The following is a 16,719-nucleotide window of genomic DNA, read 5'->3' on the forward strand; positions in this document are numbered from 1 at the left end:
CCATTGTGTAGCTTTGTGCTTAATTATAAACAAACAAACATAATGTGGTAAAATTACCACAATGGACACGGGAACGAGAAATGGGGAGAGAGAAAGGAATGTGCCTTTGTAAGAAACAGTAGTGAGAAATGAAGCGGTTATTTAATCTTTACCCTAAGTACGTTTTGAGTCATCTAATAACGGATAAAAAAAACACTACAGACATCTTGAAGATGACGACTGGATACAATGATTAAATGTATAGACAGACAAATCCACAGCCATCGAAAGAAAGAAAATTTAATGCAAGTAAATAGGGATTCATATATTTCACAGAGAAATTAAAATTGATATTGGACGAGTTTAGAACACGTGTTTTAAACTCACAGACAATTAATCTGTAGGAGGTTGAATCTCATAAGCCTTACTCTTCACTTCATTGGTGTGTAAAAACAAATATTCGAGATATTTTAGGCAATGGCAACGGTTCTTGAAGATCAACATCCAAGTATTTTTTCTTCAGTTGATAAAAATATAGAAAATTTGATGTTAACTTAAATGGGAAATGTGTATCATAAAATATTATATAATGGTTATACTTTCATCTCACCAGGCATGAGAAATGACGCAGAAAACTGACTTGTACATCTCTCGTTTTCCAGTTCCATTATCGGCTCCAAAGAATTTGGTGGTCACCGAATCTGACACAGTGTCACACACTCTTGATCTCTACTGGGACCCTCCTATTAGTCCAGATGAGGATATAATCGGTATGTTTTTTATCAATAATTTTGAGGTAAAAAAATAAGGATAAAGGAAGCATAAAATAACATCAGTTACTGATGATGCAGTTCCTTCTTAATCCTTTTTTTTGTTGGTGTAAACTAGTCAATGCAGTATTCTAACAGTTAAACCATTACAACTTACCTTTAACTCTTAAACGTCCACTTTTTTATGATTTGAAAAATCCTGTCAAACTGACTACTGGACAAACCAGAAATATTGCTTATTTATGTATTAAAGACGTAATGCTTTTCATTTATTTCTTTAAATGCCTTTTCCTTGTTTATTAAAAAAACAACAACAAAAACAACTGTTTATTCATTTCCCTCCCTATCCATGGATTTATGGTCCGTATAATTTAGTGCTCCACAGCAAAAAATAATTGAAAATCAGTGCTGAATTTTATGTAACAACCCGTGTATAAAACATATTTCTAGAGAGATACTGTCGATACAGTGAGGGGGATCATACCTTCAACTTCTTACAAGATCAATGAAATAGTTCTGTGTTAAATTCACAGAACTTTGTTATATACTAAAAGGGCTACAAGCCTAAATGCTATAGACAAGGCTTAGCGGTCCATTTCTTGTACCATCCATGCAATCATAGCATTAACCCTCAAACTACCACTTAACGAGTCTTTATTAATACTTAAATCGTTAGATTATCTAATTAGTATAAAAAAAACGACGACATTAAAACTGGTTAGTTCTTTTTTCCCCTCAATCCTATATTTTGTTTAGTTTTACTATATATTTGTTAAACATTTTCCTCAGCCAAAACATATATCTGTGACAAAATACGTGGCAGAGAAGTGGCTGAACTATTCTAGCACGAAAATGGTTTTTTTTTATAACATAAGTATTTCGAATAGCTTTAAGGACGTTAGAAACAGTAGTAAGTACAGGTGCAATCAAACGTTACCATACAGCTGTATACTCACTGAAGTTACTCTTCTGGGGTTACTTTTGCCCACACCTGTATCATTACTGGGTATCCTGTTGATGGTAAAGTAGTAATTACATTTGTACGTCAATACGCAACATTTTAAATATATAAACGACTGCACCAATTTTGAACAAAACTACTATTCTTTTTGTCGATTCGTAAGTAGTTGTTCTATGTTAGTACTTTACAATATTGTAAATCGACAAGATGCAAGATTTTTAAAAGTGTATAGTTAGTGAATTCAAACAAACATGATTAAGAATACAGGAAATATTGGATGATATAAATGAGTCCAAAAGTTTATAGTAATTTGTGGAGAATACAGAAGACTAAACTTATTGTCCATCTTCTGTAAACAATCCAAAACAAATACACAATTCCACTTAATTACAGAATATAAGAAGTAAAAACCTTTTGTCGTTGTATTTCAAAGGTAGTAACAAGTGCTAGAGTTATAATTAATGATTATAATGATTATAATTATAATTTGCTAATGATATTAGTTTCGTCAACCTTTAACTAGATATTGCGGCTTTTGTTATTAATGCATATTTGTGATCATGTTTATACAACCTTGTGCTCTTGTGAGGTTATGTAATCTGTTCAACTAGATGTACAGAACTAAGGTTTCAGTTTCGTTATGTTTAGGATACACAATCTACTACCTCATTGACACCCCAGGGTCTCGTGGCGAGTGGAAAGTGGAGAAAACTGAGGGAAGAGGAACTTTTGCGACGATCCCTCAACCGCATGTCGTGACATCAGAGAGTAGATATGTGTTTCGTTTAGAAGCTCGAGGAAGAAACAGCGTAGGACCGGCTTCTGAGGACTTTATTTTTGACCATAAAGAAAGTATGTACACTATTTAAAAATATTTTTTTAATCTTTATAGGTCACTGTTTAGAATGAAGAGGTTATAAAGTTAATACTCTTAATGGAAGATATGGGGACACAACGTACTAAAGATGCATTTTTATCGAGCTTCAAATATTTGGTACTAATTATGCCTAGTGTAGATTTAATATAATTAGAAGCGAATGCTTAAAAGTTACTTTATAAAGTTTAATGCTAAATTTAAGGGAAAATCAAAATCTGAAATTTAGAGAAATAAAGGCAATAAATATTTATTCGCACGCTTACACGCATGTTTCAGGTTGGAAACCCCAATAAAGAAGGCTTTGTTTGGATCATGTGTCAGTTAAAGTCGCATTTACAGGTAGAATTTTCCATTACATCAACTGACGAAATGATACAAACAGCCCAATAAAAATGTGGGCGTTCTATAGGACTGTGAACTCCTTATGAAAATTTTATTCCCCAAAGTGGAACCACTGGCAGTGACGGTTCATATCGTGATATAACTTACTATTAATGATCTATCTTAGGAGGATCATTAAAGCCACTGAATCGAGGCTAAGAAAGGTATTGTTCCTTTCAGGCGTTATATAATGTGGTTTGAAATTACTCCTTACAATTTTAGGCGTTTCAGAAGTTAGTGTTCTTAATATCGGTAGGCGTCAACTGTTGAAGAATTGGTGGTGGTGGGGGGACCGTTGAATTAATTCTTAAATGTTTAATCACAAATGCAAGCTTGCACCCACGGCTTGATAACTGGAATCTAACTAAAATCTTATGTTTTGACATTGAAGGTTTGAAATACATGTATCCTAATGTAAACTGTCTGTTTTGCTGGGTTTAGCAACTGGATGCTTTGTTTCAAAGCTTTTAGTTTATTATCGAAACAATAGGATTTACATATAAATGTTGTTATAAAAGCCAATACTCCGGAAGGAAAATAATTGCCCAACTTTATAATTCAGGTACTGAGAAGTAACAAATAATTTTATGCTTTTAATTAATGAGATTCATAAAGAAAAAGTAATTGATACCTGAGTAATTAGTGACCAGAAAAGCGTTAGAATACCACTAGCGATACATATCGCATCGTTAAAGGATATAAAAGCATGATATTCTAAGATACGCTGGTTTGCCTTTAGTGTAGTATTCCACAGATAACAGAATGTTCGAACTAGAAAATGTATTACTGTACTTAAATTCTCTATTTTTGACTGACTTTGGTGAAAAAGACCAAACACAATGTACGTAAAGTTAAAAGAAAATCCTTATATTTATTGACATTAGCGAAACACATGTGTGGAAAATGTCTCTGATCATTAACCTTTATTTAGTGTATTCTAGTTAACAGCAAGCTTTCCAAAACGAAAACGCACATGATAACATAGGGAGTGACCCACAACAATAGGTAACTATAGCAAAAGGAACTTAGCCATATTCACTGACCAACGTCCTACTTTTAAAATTACATATACAGTCACAAACATATATGTTAGAAAATTCTTGGTGACCTTGAAATGTTCATTTTAATAACTAAAGAAGGTAAAAAAATACTAGGTGTGCATCTTTATGTTACGATGGATTAATACTGTAATGGCTGGGTACAAGTCTGTTATCCTTTCGAAGGGAAAATCCACAACTTTGGTTAATTGGATGAATATTCCAGCGTTTCTCAGAAGATAAATCTGATACAGTAATTGTAAAAATAAAGGAACAATATTTTAGTTTCTGTTCTCTGAAATTTAAAACCCTAATAAAAATTAACCAGATTGCTCTGTATGTATGTGTATATATATATATATATGTATCACAAAAGAGAATCAAGTTTTATTTCACCCTTTGAAGTAATTAAGCGGCGTGATTTTACCCTTTTCATAAGTTTATTATTTTTGTTCTTTCTTATTGTTATATACTAATCTAAACAAAACACTGGGCGTTTTGTTTAACATAATTTTCGTAATAAAAATCAATATCACATATGTAAAAATAACAGCAGCGACTAACAAGTGTTTGTTTGTGTTAGAGTAAAACCAGATTGGACTATCTGCTATGTCCGTCGCGGGGAATCGAACCATAGATTTTAGTGTTCTAAGTCCGTAGGCTTACCGCTGTTCCAAAGGGGGTGGCTAACAAATGACAAATATGTTTATGCTTTTTAATTGTAGTTTCTTCTGGAAGATCTAACTAAGATATTATACAAACAAAGTAGGTCTGGGCTTTGCAATATACTATCTAATGTAATTATTCTTAAGTTGTGGCAGATTTAACGCACAGTGGTCCATCAACTCCAACTAATTTGTGCAACCTTCCGAGTGACTCTGGTCCGTGTCATGCTTTATTGAGGCACTATTATTACAACTCAGACAAAAACCAATGCGAGGAATTTATTTACGGAGGCTGTCAAGGCAATGAAAATAACTTCCGAACTAAAGAAGAATGTGAGGAGTCATGTGGAAAAAAAACAACCGAAGATGTCTCGACACCAGCAACTAATGGTATTATTTTCTCTCCTCGATAAAGACTGAAATTGGTGCTTAAATTAATCTTACCAAATTACCATTAATTATTTAGTAAGTAGTTGTAGTATGTAAGCCATGTTAGTGAATAATTTACCGAAAGCATACAAAAAGTAACATTTTACTCTGGTGTTTATTATTTACAATGTTTAGCATCTTTTCCTCATAGTAAGGAAATGAAAAGCATGATGTGAAAGAAACATTTGTACAAATTCTATCTTTTAAGCTTTTACAACAAATTCCTGAAGAATATTCATAACGTTCGTCGATTAAGAAAAGTTATTCGAAGAAGATCGGAAGCCAGACTACTAAAGAGAAGTTTCTTTTTTAATCTGTTTTTCCTACGGTTTTTAAAAATACCCTCCTATCTGCAGGGGTAATCTAAGCATAAAAAAATAGAAAAAAATAGATTATTATTGTAGTAGTAGTAGTCCCGTTTCAAGGATATACTGTCTTAAATGCATTTTAAATGCCAGGCTGAAAAAAATTAGTATAAGTTAATCCCTAGATTTTTAACTTAACTATGTTGTGAAAAATTTTTATTAACAGAAGTTAATTAAATTTGTGTAAACAAAACCGCCTGGAAAAGATACTGTTCCAGTGAAACGAGTAATATATACTTCCATATGATTGGTAAAATTAACTACTGTCCATCAGTAACATTTCAATGATGTAGAACTTGGAAGTCCTGTAATCTAAAGGTTTTCCCACAAAACAAAAATAAAACTTTAATCCACGAAAGAATCTCATTTGAGTGAAGAACAAAGTTCCTTAATTAGACATGATAATAGTTCATTAGAATGATTTCGCCCATTATGCTGGAATGTTTGATGGTAAAATGACTATAATTTTGTTTTTAAAAAATACATTACGGTTAAATAAAAATACAATATAAATGGGTATACACTAGTAATATTGCAGACCATAAATCTGTGAAGTGTAAAGACATATTTGTTTATTCAAGGCATAAAATCAGTGAGTATCTACTTTTTCATGTAATACATGTATCCACTTCGTAATGTTTTCTGACAACTTAATTCGACATATTAAAAACCCACTGTAGGATTATGGCAAACGAATATGGATCGTTCTCACAGTTAGTAGTCTAATTAGTAATCAGATACTTTTATTATTATTACTAGTTGTTAATTATAATTATTATCTAGTTATAATAAGACATAGCTAATTACTAATTAGTCTTATGTGATCGTATCACGACAATAACTGACATTCAAAGATATCTTACGGATGAGAAAACTTCAGAATGTTTCCAGTTACTTGATAAGAAAATTATTTAGGTTTTGTGGTTAAACAAAAATGTTATCATAGAATGTGAGGAGGAAACAAAAGATTGAATATCGAGCATCTCCTTACATGAAATCTGAGGGCCACAAAACCATTCGAAAAAAAAACACATTCACTTAATAAAACACATTTTACAGATTAAAAGCGTTGTGTTTCAGACTAGTAAACAAATTACAAGGTGATACAAAAGACGCGCACCACCATATATTTTAAAAGTCATACCATTGCATAGGTCGAGTTAAAAATCACAGTAAGGGAATGTCTGTGTTTCCATAATTCTCCATCTCCCTGTTCTGTTACAATGATTGGTTGGAGACGTCACTAGTACTGCAAGAACGTGTGTAAGTGATCCTGTTGTGTCATTGTGTCGTGATATCAATAGTACACATTTCTTCCATCTCTAATGGTAGGAATTAGGACTTGTCACCACCTTTTATTACTTCATTCAACTCTATAACACGGGGTAGTGATAAACATTTTGTAAGAGAAAAAAAGGGGGTGGGGGATAGACGATATAGGTTGTAAACTCAAAGACCACACATTGTAAAACGCACGACTTGACAAACACAGGTATATTAAAGACCACCACACTATTGTTGTTCATATCACTGGTCACGATAAACAATTCTGAACACATATAGCAAAAACACATTTTGCTGAAATAAAATAATATCCATAACGATCATTATCTGCTCAGACAACAACCCAGTGGGATCCCACATTGTGAGGTCGGTTTAGATTAAAAAAACAACAACAATTACAGGATAAACAAGGAAAAGTTGTATGATGTGATACACGATGAACATTTTCTCGTTATCTGATATTAAATTTATGTGAGCAAAAAACGAGATTAGTTTTTTTGTTAAACTTGGGTGTAGAAAATCCTATAATCCAATATTCCAATAAAATTATATATTTTGAATTCTTTTCAACAGCTTCCATATTATCACAGTAAATCCTCAACTATAAATGTTTAGTTGAATCTCGTGATGTTTTTGTAAATCAACTGATGGTAGTTTTTATTTAATATGACATAAATGTCTCTAGTTGAATGCGAATCATTGAAGTTCCACAAATCGTTGTGAGTTTAAGTATCATTCATTGATCATGATTATGGATACTTATGAACACTGAGGTTTCTCAATACGTTGTTCGTGAACATTATTAAATTCACTTACAAACAACGTTCAGTGCACTTGTGGACAGTTAGAAGTAAAATTAGTTAGTTATAGAATATAATTTTCCAAGGCTATCACTAATTAAAATTGACAAAAACAGTTGTATTCGTATAGATGATTGCTCAACATGTACCACATGCCATGTTTTAATTAATCAAATTTGAAATTAATATCTCATAAAAAATAACATCGAAAACGCACAAGACTATTACTCTTTATTAGCATTAGCTAGAAAAAACTATTTATTCTTGGGCTTCATTTAACTCTTTCACAGGCATGTTTATGGATAATTCTTTCAGTGCCAGGTTTAATTTCAAATACATACTAAAATACACAAAGAGACGCATTTTTTATATTTAATTACTTACCTGAACTAGTAAATTCTGGAAAACTTGTTTTGTTGTTAAGTATAAAGCTAGGCAAGGAGCTGGTATCGAAATCCGAGTTTTAGCGTTATTAGCCTCCAGACTAACCGCAAAGTCGCAGGAAGGCCTTAGGGAAGTTTATAGGGGAATATCCTTTCGTCCTGGTAGTACATAATTCCAAGCTGACATTGCAATACTGTATTGGAGAACATGCCTGTTCACATGGCAGTGAAAGTATTAAAAATATGGTGACAAATTAGTGTACTGTGGGTGACACTTTCTTTTCCACATATTTGGTATTGAGCGAAAGGCCGGAGGCAGCGGCGTGTAGCACAAAGGGTGAACAGTCGTTATGTTTCTTCTTACTGAAATCCTGTATAGGGTCAATCAAGAAAGATTTTTAAAAAAAGTATTATCAGCGTATTGTGATGTAATACCACAAAAACACGCAATTAAAATGCTTATTATCATCTTAGGATACATTCTATACTTAAACCAAAACTGTATATCTCATGTAATGTTCAAACTTTAAAGATAATCCTAATTTGGTTCAGAACACAAAAGTTTGTATTTCACTAGTATATAATTACAATACCATATTAACGATTAGCTGTTGTGACATCTTCAGCTCCCCCACCCTCAGAAACAATTGCAATGCTCAGACAATAAAGCACAAGATCCGAAATCCAATGTTTAGCATGGATTGCAAAACTCGTATCTAATCCCAGTTGGATCAAGATTTGATGATATTTGTAGATCTCTTCACTTTGAACCTTGGTCATGATCTATTGTACGTAACGTAGTTCAACACACAATAAAACAAAGTAACCGAAAAGTTAACTACGCAAAATTCATATTGCAAAAACAATAATTACACAAACACACATGCACTTGTCTGGTGACACAAATTATCAACTAAGGCTAGGAAATGACAAAACTTTTATATAAGTTAAATGTTTTTTCTTATTGAAGTTATTTCATTCGAAATATTGGAAACACAAAAGAAGTTTCGATCAAATCTAACTGAATTGTCACTTAAGACTATTACAGATATGGGAAGAAAATGTTACGGTAAATATATGATGAATCCTGCAAAATAAAAATAAACCTTGTATAATACGTCATCTTTCTCAGGCTTTTAGTAGAAGTAAACAATTTTTATGTGAAATTGGCAAACATACTTTAACTAATACTTGGGAATACTTGGAGGTAATTAAATGTTTCGAAGGTTAGTAGTTATAGAAACAACTATCTCAGAAATTATTTTTACAGATCCTACACATTTTACTTTTTCTACGTTTATTTGAAATCATCATATATTTTCTCGCCTTATAAAATAAATTAGGCGAGAACAACAAAAAAAAAGTTTTCGTCAATGCTTTTTATTTTCGTTTCTTTCAGTTCCATTATCGGCTCCGAGAAATTTAGTTGTTAAAGAATCCCACACGTTGTCGCACGTTCTTGATCTCCACTGGGATCCTCCTCTTAACCATGGCGAGGGCATAATCGGTATGTATTTAGTTAATCTAAGCGATGGCTAATTTATTTTTATTTTTACATCTTGTTGGTTGTTGGAACTACATATTATAAAACAACAAACGCGATACAAGAATTAAAGAAACTCAAACCAAAGTCGCATTCTAATTCATCAGCAGTTGAAATCTTTCTACCAAAAAAAGGAGAATCAGCCACTTGCAAATGAAAACCGAAATTTCTTTTTCAATATTTCTCTAGCAGTAGTTCATCTTAGGTGCATAAAATAGTTTAGCGATTTAAATTTAACTCAAAACAAGAAGGGTAAGGAACACTTGATTTCCAGTTGATATTTTTTTCCTGTTTTATCTCTTAAGATAAAGAACACATTCTCTGTCAAGTGTCAGAACCAGTCACATGAAGATTCGGACAACAATTCAAGGATCGTTTTTTCAATAGCAATAATTTATACGTTGAACTAGTCTGCGATATATTCCAAAGAAGAAGCATATTAATGTTGGGAGATGAGCGATATGTATAATTGTATACTAGTGGATCTTAACAAGAATTTATTTTTTCGTTCAGTTCCTCTACATTCTAAAGAAAGTCATCTCAAAGTTCGAGACTAAGCTTCCATACATTAAGAAACATTTTGGGTCACGATTTAACTCTATCAATCATTAGGATGGATTCCATTCCTTGATTTAATATTTAACGGACGAGAATCAATTTGAAAATATTCTTGTTGTAATATTAAATCATATTGGCTTTAGCAAAAACACCTTTGCAAATAAAGTACTTAAATATCGTTGCCTATGTTATTGATCTAAATTGCTAAAAAAATAATATTAGAATTTGTCTGGAAAATCCTACTTACCCAAGTCCGTAAATATTCAATTAATATACATTGTAGTTAGAATAAACTAAAAGCGTCCAACATACCTACTTAGTACAAAATGGTTTTAGGCCATAATGGATATCATTTTTAATCTGTACGTAGTTCTTTATAAAGAATACAAAAATAGTTCCTTAATTTGAAAGGAAGGAAGTAACTAAAATAAAAATGGTATACTAGAAACATGCTTTTCTTATCTTTTGTATATTATATTTTCATTTAATGTAAAACAAAGCAGTAGTCATATTTCATGCTCAATAATCTTTAACATTTTCGACGATGTCCTAATTGTTCTACACAAGATTTGCCATGATTCATCATCAAGAGTGAATGTATAAGAAAAAGATAAGAAAGAAACAATAACAAAAAAAGCAACTTCAATGTTTTAAATCCTGACAAACATAACTTGTGTTTGGTTTATCCTGAACAAAACAGTTGTATAATAATTGTTCGTTTTTATTTGTTTGTCTAAGGATACACAATCTACTACTTAATCGACACTCCAGGGTCTCGTGGCGAGTGGAATGTGGAGAAAACTGAGGGAAGTGGAACTTTTACGACGGTCCCTCAACCTCATGAGGTTACTCCAGAGAGTAGATATGTGTTTCGTTTACAGGCTCAGGATAAAAACGGCATCGGACCCATTTCTGAGGACTTCATTTTTGAGCATAACGAAAGTATGTAGAATATTATAAAATTAAGAATGTTTGGAGTCTTTAGACGTCACTATTTAAAATGAGGGTTTTATAAATATTCATTTGTATGCAAATGGCTAAATAGCGTGTTTCTCGTTGAAAGACCAACTACTGATGGTGAAATATACAGATGCAATGTTTCATTTCAACAACTGACCAAATGATACTATCAAAATTGTTGAAGTTTCTCACAGCTGCTTACTCCTCATGAGGATTTTATTTATTCAAGGTGGAACCAATGGCAGTGACAGTTTACGTCTTGATATATCTTACTATTAATTATCTGTGTTTGAAAGACTATTAAAGCCACGGACGCAAGGCTAAGAAAGATATTGTTCATTTCAGACATTATATGATATGATTTGAAGTTATCCCTTGCAATTTAAAGCGTTTTGAGAGGTTATATAGATAACGTCAAGTATTGGAGAATGAGGATCTTTAATAAGTTATTGAATGTCTAATTCTTTCAGCAGGCTTGCGTCAATGGCTTGAAGCCTGGAATGTTAACTTCAATCCCATGTTTTGACATTGGAGGTTTAAATACATGTACCCAAATGTAAACTGTCTGCTTGTTTAATTCAGTAACCAGATGCTTTGTTTCGAAGCTTTTGGCTTATTCTTGAAACCATACGACTTACATAGATATTTTGCAATAAAAGCAAATATTTCGGACTGAAAATAATTACAGAACTTTATAAATCGGGTGCCGACAAAAACTGAACTGTTGTACTTTTTATTAACTAATTTTATAAATATAAAGCAATTGATAACCGAGTAATTAGTGCCAAGAAAGGTGGTAGAAATACAACTAGGATTTGGTACCACACGTTAAAGGATATAAATGCACGATTTTTTTTATACACACTGGTTTACCATTCATGTCGTATTCCTCAGATAATAGAATGTTCAAACTGAAAATATAGTACTGAGTACATATGAGTTCTTTAACTTTGATGCTTCTTTAAAGAAAAAGACCAACATGTAAAAAAAAAGTGAAAAGAGTAATCTATATTTATTCACAGCAATGAAAGAGACGAGTATATAAGATGAAAGATAACGTCTTTATTAGAGATATCTGGCTGTATACCTGTTTATTGTGTATCAAAGACTGCACTGTAAACAAAGAGAACATTAAATAAACAACTATAACTTTATACATTTCAATGCGCATATGTTACCCACTACATCCACGTTATTCTAATAGTAAAATAAGGGAGATATTATTTAGTTATCATCTATCCCCGCGAGTAGAAAATATCACTGTTCATTCATCTTTATTTAGTGTATTCTATCTTACATCAATCTTTCCAATGAGAAAGCGCAGTTTCCAAAGGGGAATGACCCAGAACAATAGGTAACTATGGCGAAGAGAATTTAGTTACATTCACTGATCAACGTTCTATTTTTAACATTATACGGCTACAAACGTGTATGTGTAAATAACTTTGAAAATGTTTGACGAGCTTGAAATGTTCTTCTTACTAACAAAAGATGGTAAGAAATACTAGGTGTACATCTGCACACCACAAAGAATCAATATCGTAAAAGTTGGGTGCATGCCTAGATACGTAATATCTAATTAAGTAAACTCTTGGAGAAAATCTATTATCGTTCCAAAGGGAAAATCCATAACTTTGGTTAAATGGATGAATATTTAAGTTTCTAGGATGACAGGTTGCTATATATATATTGCAATTTTAGTATTACTATCACTTGTTCCCAAGATGGATTTTATCAAGAAAAAGTCGTCCAAATATTCTCTTTCAGTGACAATTCTTGAACACGTAATGCCAATGTTTCAGAGAATTTTCAAGATATCTCAAAGATATATAAGTGTGATGTTAAGACTGATGATAAGTATTATTGTTGTTTTCCATTTAGTGTTAGTTATATACTAATTTAAACAACACATCTGACTTTTTGGATTCACATAATTTATTAAAAATTCAGTTGTAAAAGCCAATATTGCAAGTGTACAATAATTTCATAATTTTGTCATTTGGCGGCTAACAAATGACAAATATTTTCATGCTTCTTAATCGTAGTTTATTGTGGAAGATTAAAGTATGATACTGTTCAAATGGAGTAGGATTGGGCTTTACAATATACTATCTAATGTAATTATTCTTAAGTTGTGGCAGATTTAACGAGCAGTAGTCCATCAACTCCAACTAATTTGTGCAACCTTCCGAGTGACTCTGGTCCGTGTCATGCTTTATTGAGGCACTACTATTACAACTCAGACAAAAACCAATGCGAGGAATTTATTTACGGTGGCTGTCAAGGCAATGAAAATAACTTTCGAACCAAAGAAGAATGTGAGGAGTCATGTGGAAAAAAAACAACCGAAGATGTCTCGACACCAGCAACTAATGGTATTATTTTCTCTCCTCGATAAAGACTTAAGTTAATGCTCTTAAGCTGCTTAAATTGATCTTATCAAGATACCATTAATTATTTTGTAAGTAGTTTAACAATAATGTGTAAGCCATGTCAGTAATGAATTTGCAGAAGACATGAAAAAGTGACATTCCTCTCTAGTGTTTATTATCTATAGTGCTTAGCGTTACTTCTTAAACTTTACTGAGAGTAATATATGTTAATTTCGATTTTGCATATTTATTCTATATCGGCATCATGGTTATACAATAATACACTGACCATGAAGTAAAAAAAACAACCAGAAAGTATATTTACCTCAAAGACAAAGTGACAAGAACATTAATACACTACCTATCACGAAACCATAACGAATTCCTAAAGAGGATTCACGATATTCATCGATTAAAAGAGTGCCTTGGAAAACATAGGAAGGTTATAACGTAATAAAGAAAACTCTCTTTTATTCAAGTTCTTCGATGCGCTTTCAATAAATATTCCCCACAGCTTGATCTGTAACCACAATAACTTACGGACAAAAAAGGAGTACTAGAGTGGTATTTTCATTTCCAAGATTATGCTGCCTGAAATGCATATTATATTTTTAAGTGTTATGCAGAAGAGATGTATTGTAAGTTCATCCACTGAATTTTATCTTAACCATGATTTTTCCTTCTTATTAACAGAAGTTAACTACGTATATATAATAAAAAAAGAACGGGAAAAAGATAATAGTCCAGGGAAGCGAGTAATATAACCGTCCATATGGTGGGTACAATTAACTAATAGTCCAGATGCTGGAATGATGAAACTAATGGCACTTAAATAATGAATTGGAACTTCGAAGTCGTCCAATATTCTAAATCTGCAACTTTCTCCTCTCTGTCAACAGCAAGAGAGCCATAAAATAGATATAAAACTACAACAAGTACACAGAAAAAAGAGGTCTTTCAATTATCACGTAAGACTATTAAAGATATGCGAAGAAAATTTTGCGAAAAATATATAGCATATTTTAAAATTAATATAAGTATTTTTATTGTACGAAAGATACGTCATTTTCTTCAGGATCTTGGTTTCATAAAAAATAAACGAACTTCATGTGAAATTGGCAAAAAACAGTTTAAACAATACTTGTGAATATTGGGAGGTATTTAAATGTTCCGAAGGTTAGTAAGTATACAAACAACTATTTCAGAAATGGTTTCTATAGATCCTACACGCCCCCCCAGTGGCACAGTGGTATGTCTGCGGACTTATACTAGTTTTCGATACCCGTGGTGGGCAGAGCACAGAGAGCCCTTTGTGTAGTTTTGTGCTTAATAACAAACAGCAACAAGAGATCCCACACATGTTTATTCTTTTGTATTTATGTGGAAATAATCTCATTTTTTATTGCCTTATAAAACAAAAACCTCGACTTGTTGTCAATGCTTTTAATTGTTTGTTTCTTTCAGTTCCATTATCGGCTCCAAGAAATTTGGTTGTTAAAGAGTCCAGTACGTTGTCGCACGTTCTTGATCTCCACTGGGATCCTCCCCATAATCATGGCGAGGGTATAATCGGTATGTATTTAGTTCATTTAAGCTAAGAATGTAAATGAACTGAACGAAAAAGTAAATTCTTGTTTAACACCGTTCGTTAAGATACAGTAGTATGTAAAACAATTCTGCAAAACATCGTTCACCTCTCAACATTACTGTGATTAATATGCTTCTTCTTTGGAATATATCGCAGACTAGTTCAATGTTCTTTTTTATCATCATATAAATTGCAATAAAAAAAAAAACGATCCTTGAATTGTTGCCCGAGTCTTTATGTGACTGGTGACGGAGAATGTGTTACTTGCCTTAAGAGATAAAGCAGATAGGAAAAAATATCAACTGGAAATCAAGTGTTCCTTACCCTTCTTGTTTTGAGTTTAATTTAAATCGCTAAACTATTTTATGCACCTAAGATGAACTACTGCTAGAGAAATATTGAAAAAGAAATTTCAGTTTTTACTTGCAAGTGACTGATTCTCCTTACATTTTTAGAAGGACTTCAACTGGTGATGAATTAAAATGCCACTTTGGTTTGAGTTTCATTAATTCTTATGTCGTATTCGTTGTTTTATCATGAATCACGGATCGCTCTTTGTTGTTATTTATAATTATTTAATGTTGTTCCGCCAGCCTACAGCATAAATAGCCGTGAGTATTGTAATAAAACCTGGGCAATATTACTAAACGCATCATTATGCATTGTAAATAACAGCGGCCGTAAAACCGTTCGCGCCCAATCGCTTTAATGTAGTTTGTGGTTTATGTGGAGCCTCATAATCTAACACATGCGTAAGTATATAGCTGCGTGCTGAGTGGCAAGAATCGTTCAAGCAGGATTATATATATATACCTTCTTTATGGTCAAAAATAAAGTCCTCGGAAATGGGTCCGATGCCGTTTTTATCCTGAGCCTGTAAACGAAACACATATCTACTGTCTGGAGTCACCACATGAGGTTGAGGGACCGTCGTAAAAGTTCCACTTCCCTCAGTTTTCTCCACCTTCCACTCGCCACGAGACCCTGGAGTGTCGATTAAGTAGTAGATCGTGTATCCTTAAAACAGTAAACGAATAAAAATGAATAGTTGTTAGACATTCGTTTTGCTCAAGGAATACTAGAGACAAAGTATGTTTGTCAGAAATTGTATATTGTATGAGCTTACCTTTTAAAGCATTTTTTTCTTATACATTCATTCTTGATGATGGATCATGATAAATTATATTTAGACCGATTATAATATCTTCAAAATGCATAAAACAACAAGTGAACAGAGAATATGACTAACGCGCTGTTTCTCATGGCATTTAAAATTTGTCTGCAACTAACTATTTTCTAAATAAAATATATAGCTACAAAATTTCTCTCTCACTTTCCGTGAAATCTAAATAAAGTATTCTGTGCTTTTCATTATATATATAAATGATATGTAATGTGTGAAATTTAAACACAAATCTAAATATTTTACGTAAAAAAAAGTTAAGCGATACCATGTCCCTGGTTAACAAGACCAGTGTTCTATCACTGATCTAGATCAATCAGCAGCAAACCATAATTTAACTTGTAATTCAGTATTCCGAGGAGCTAGGACACTTATTGATAACACGTGTGAGGCCAAAATGTTTAAGGTGTTTTCAAATTCAGAATTTTATGCTGAATTCGTATATAATTTCTTAATTAATGCAGTGAAAATACCATTTTTGTTGTTGCTTTTTTCATACCATATTTTTGACAACGGTGTAAAAATACATTAAACTAGCAGTCACACATAAATATAGGATGTCAAGATCATAATATTAATCTACT

At 32.3% G+C, this 16,719-nt stretch overlaps 1 protein-coding gene across 1 annotated transcript in view; it reads left to right on the forward strand.

The window, feature by feature from the left end:
* The window catches only part of LOC111085618 (papilin-like), a gene marked incomplete at its 3' end in the record, with an annotated part of 53,224 nt that overhangs the window by 20,369 nt on the left and 16,136 nt on the right, over positions 1 to 16,719 (forward strand). Inside the window, exons 8-12 of the mRNA XM_022385068.1 lie at positions 642 to 749; positions 2,359 to 2,562; positions 4,818 to 5,060; positions 9,331 to 9,438; positions 10,771 to 10,974. Coding sequence (XP_022240776.1) covers positions 642 to 749; positions 2,359 to 2,562; positions 4,818 to 5,060; positions 9,331 to 9,438; positions 10,771 to 10,974 — 867 coding nt within the window. The remainder of the gene's footprint in view (positions 1 to 641; positions 750 to 2,358; positions 2,563 to 4,817; positions 5,061 to 9,330; positions 9,439 to 10,770; positions 10,975 to 16,719) is intronic.

The sequence above is a fragment of the Limulus polyphemus genome, unplaced genomic scaffold (genome assembly GCF_000517525.1).
Source record: "Limulus polyphemus unplaced genomic scaffold, Limulus_polyphemus-2.1.2 Scaffold510, whole genome shotgun sequence".
Lineage (NCBI taxonomy): Eukaryota > Metazoa > Arthropoda > Merostomata > Xiphosura > Limulidae > Limulus > Limulus polyphemus.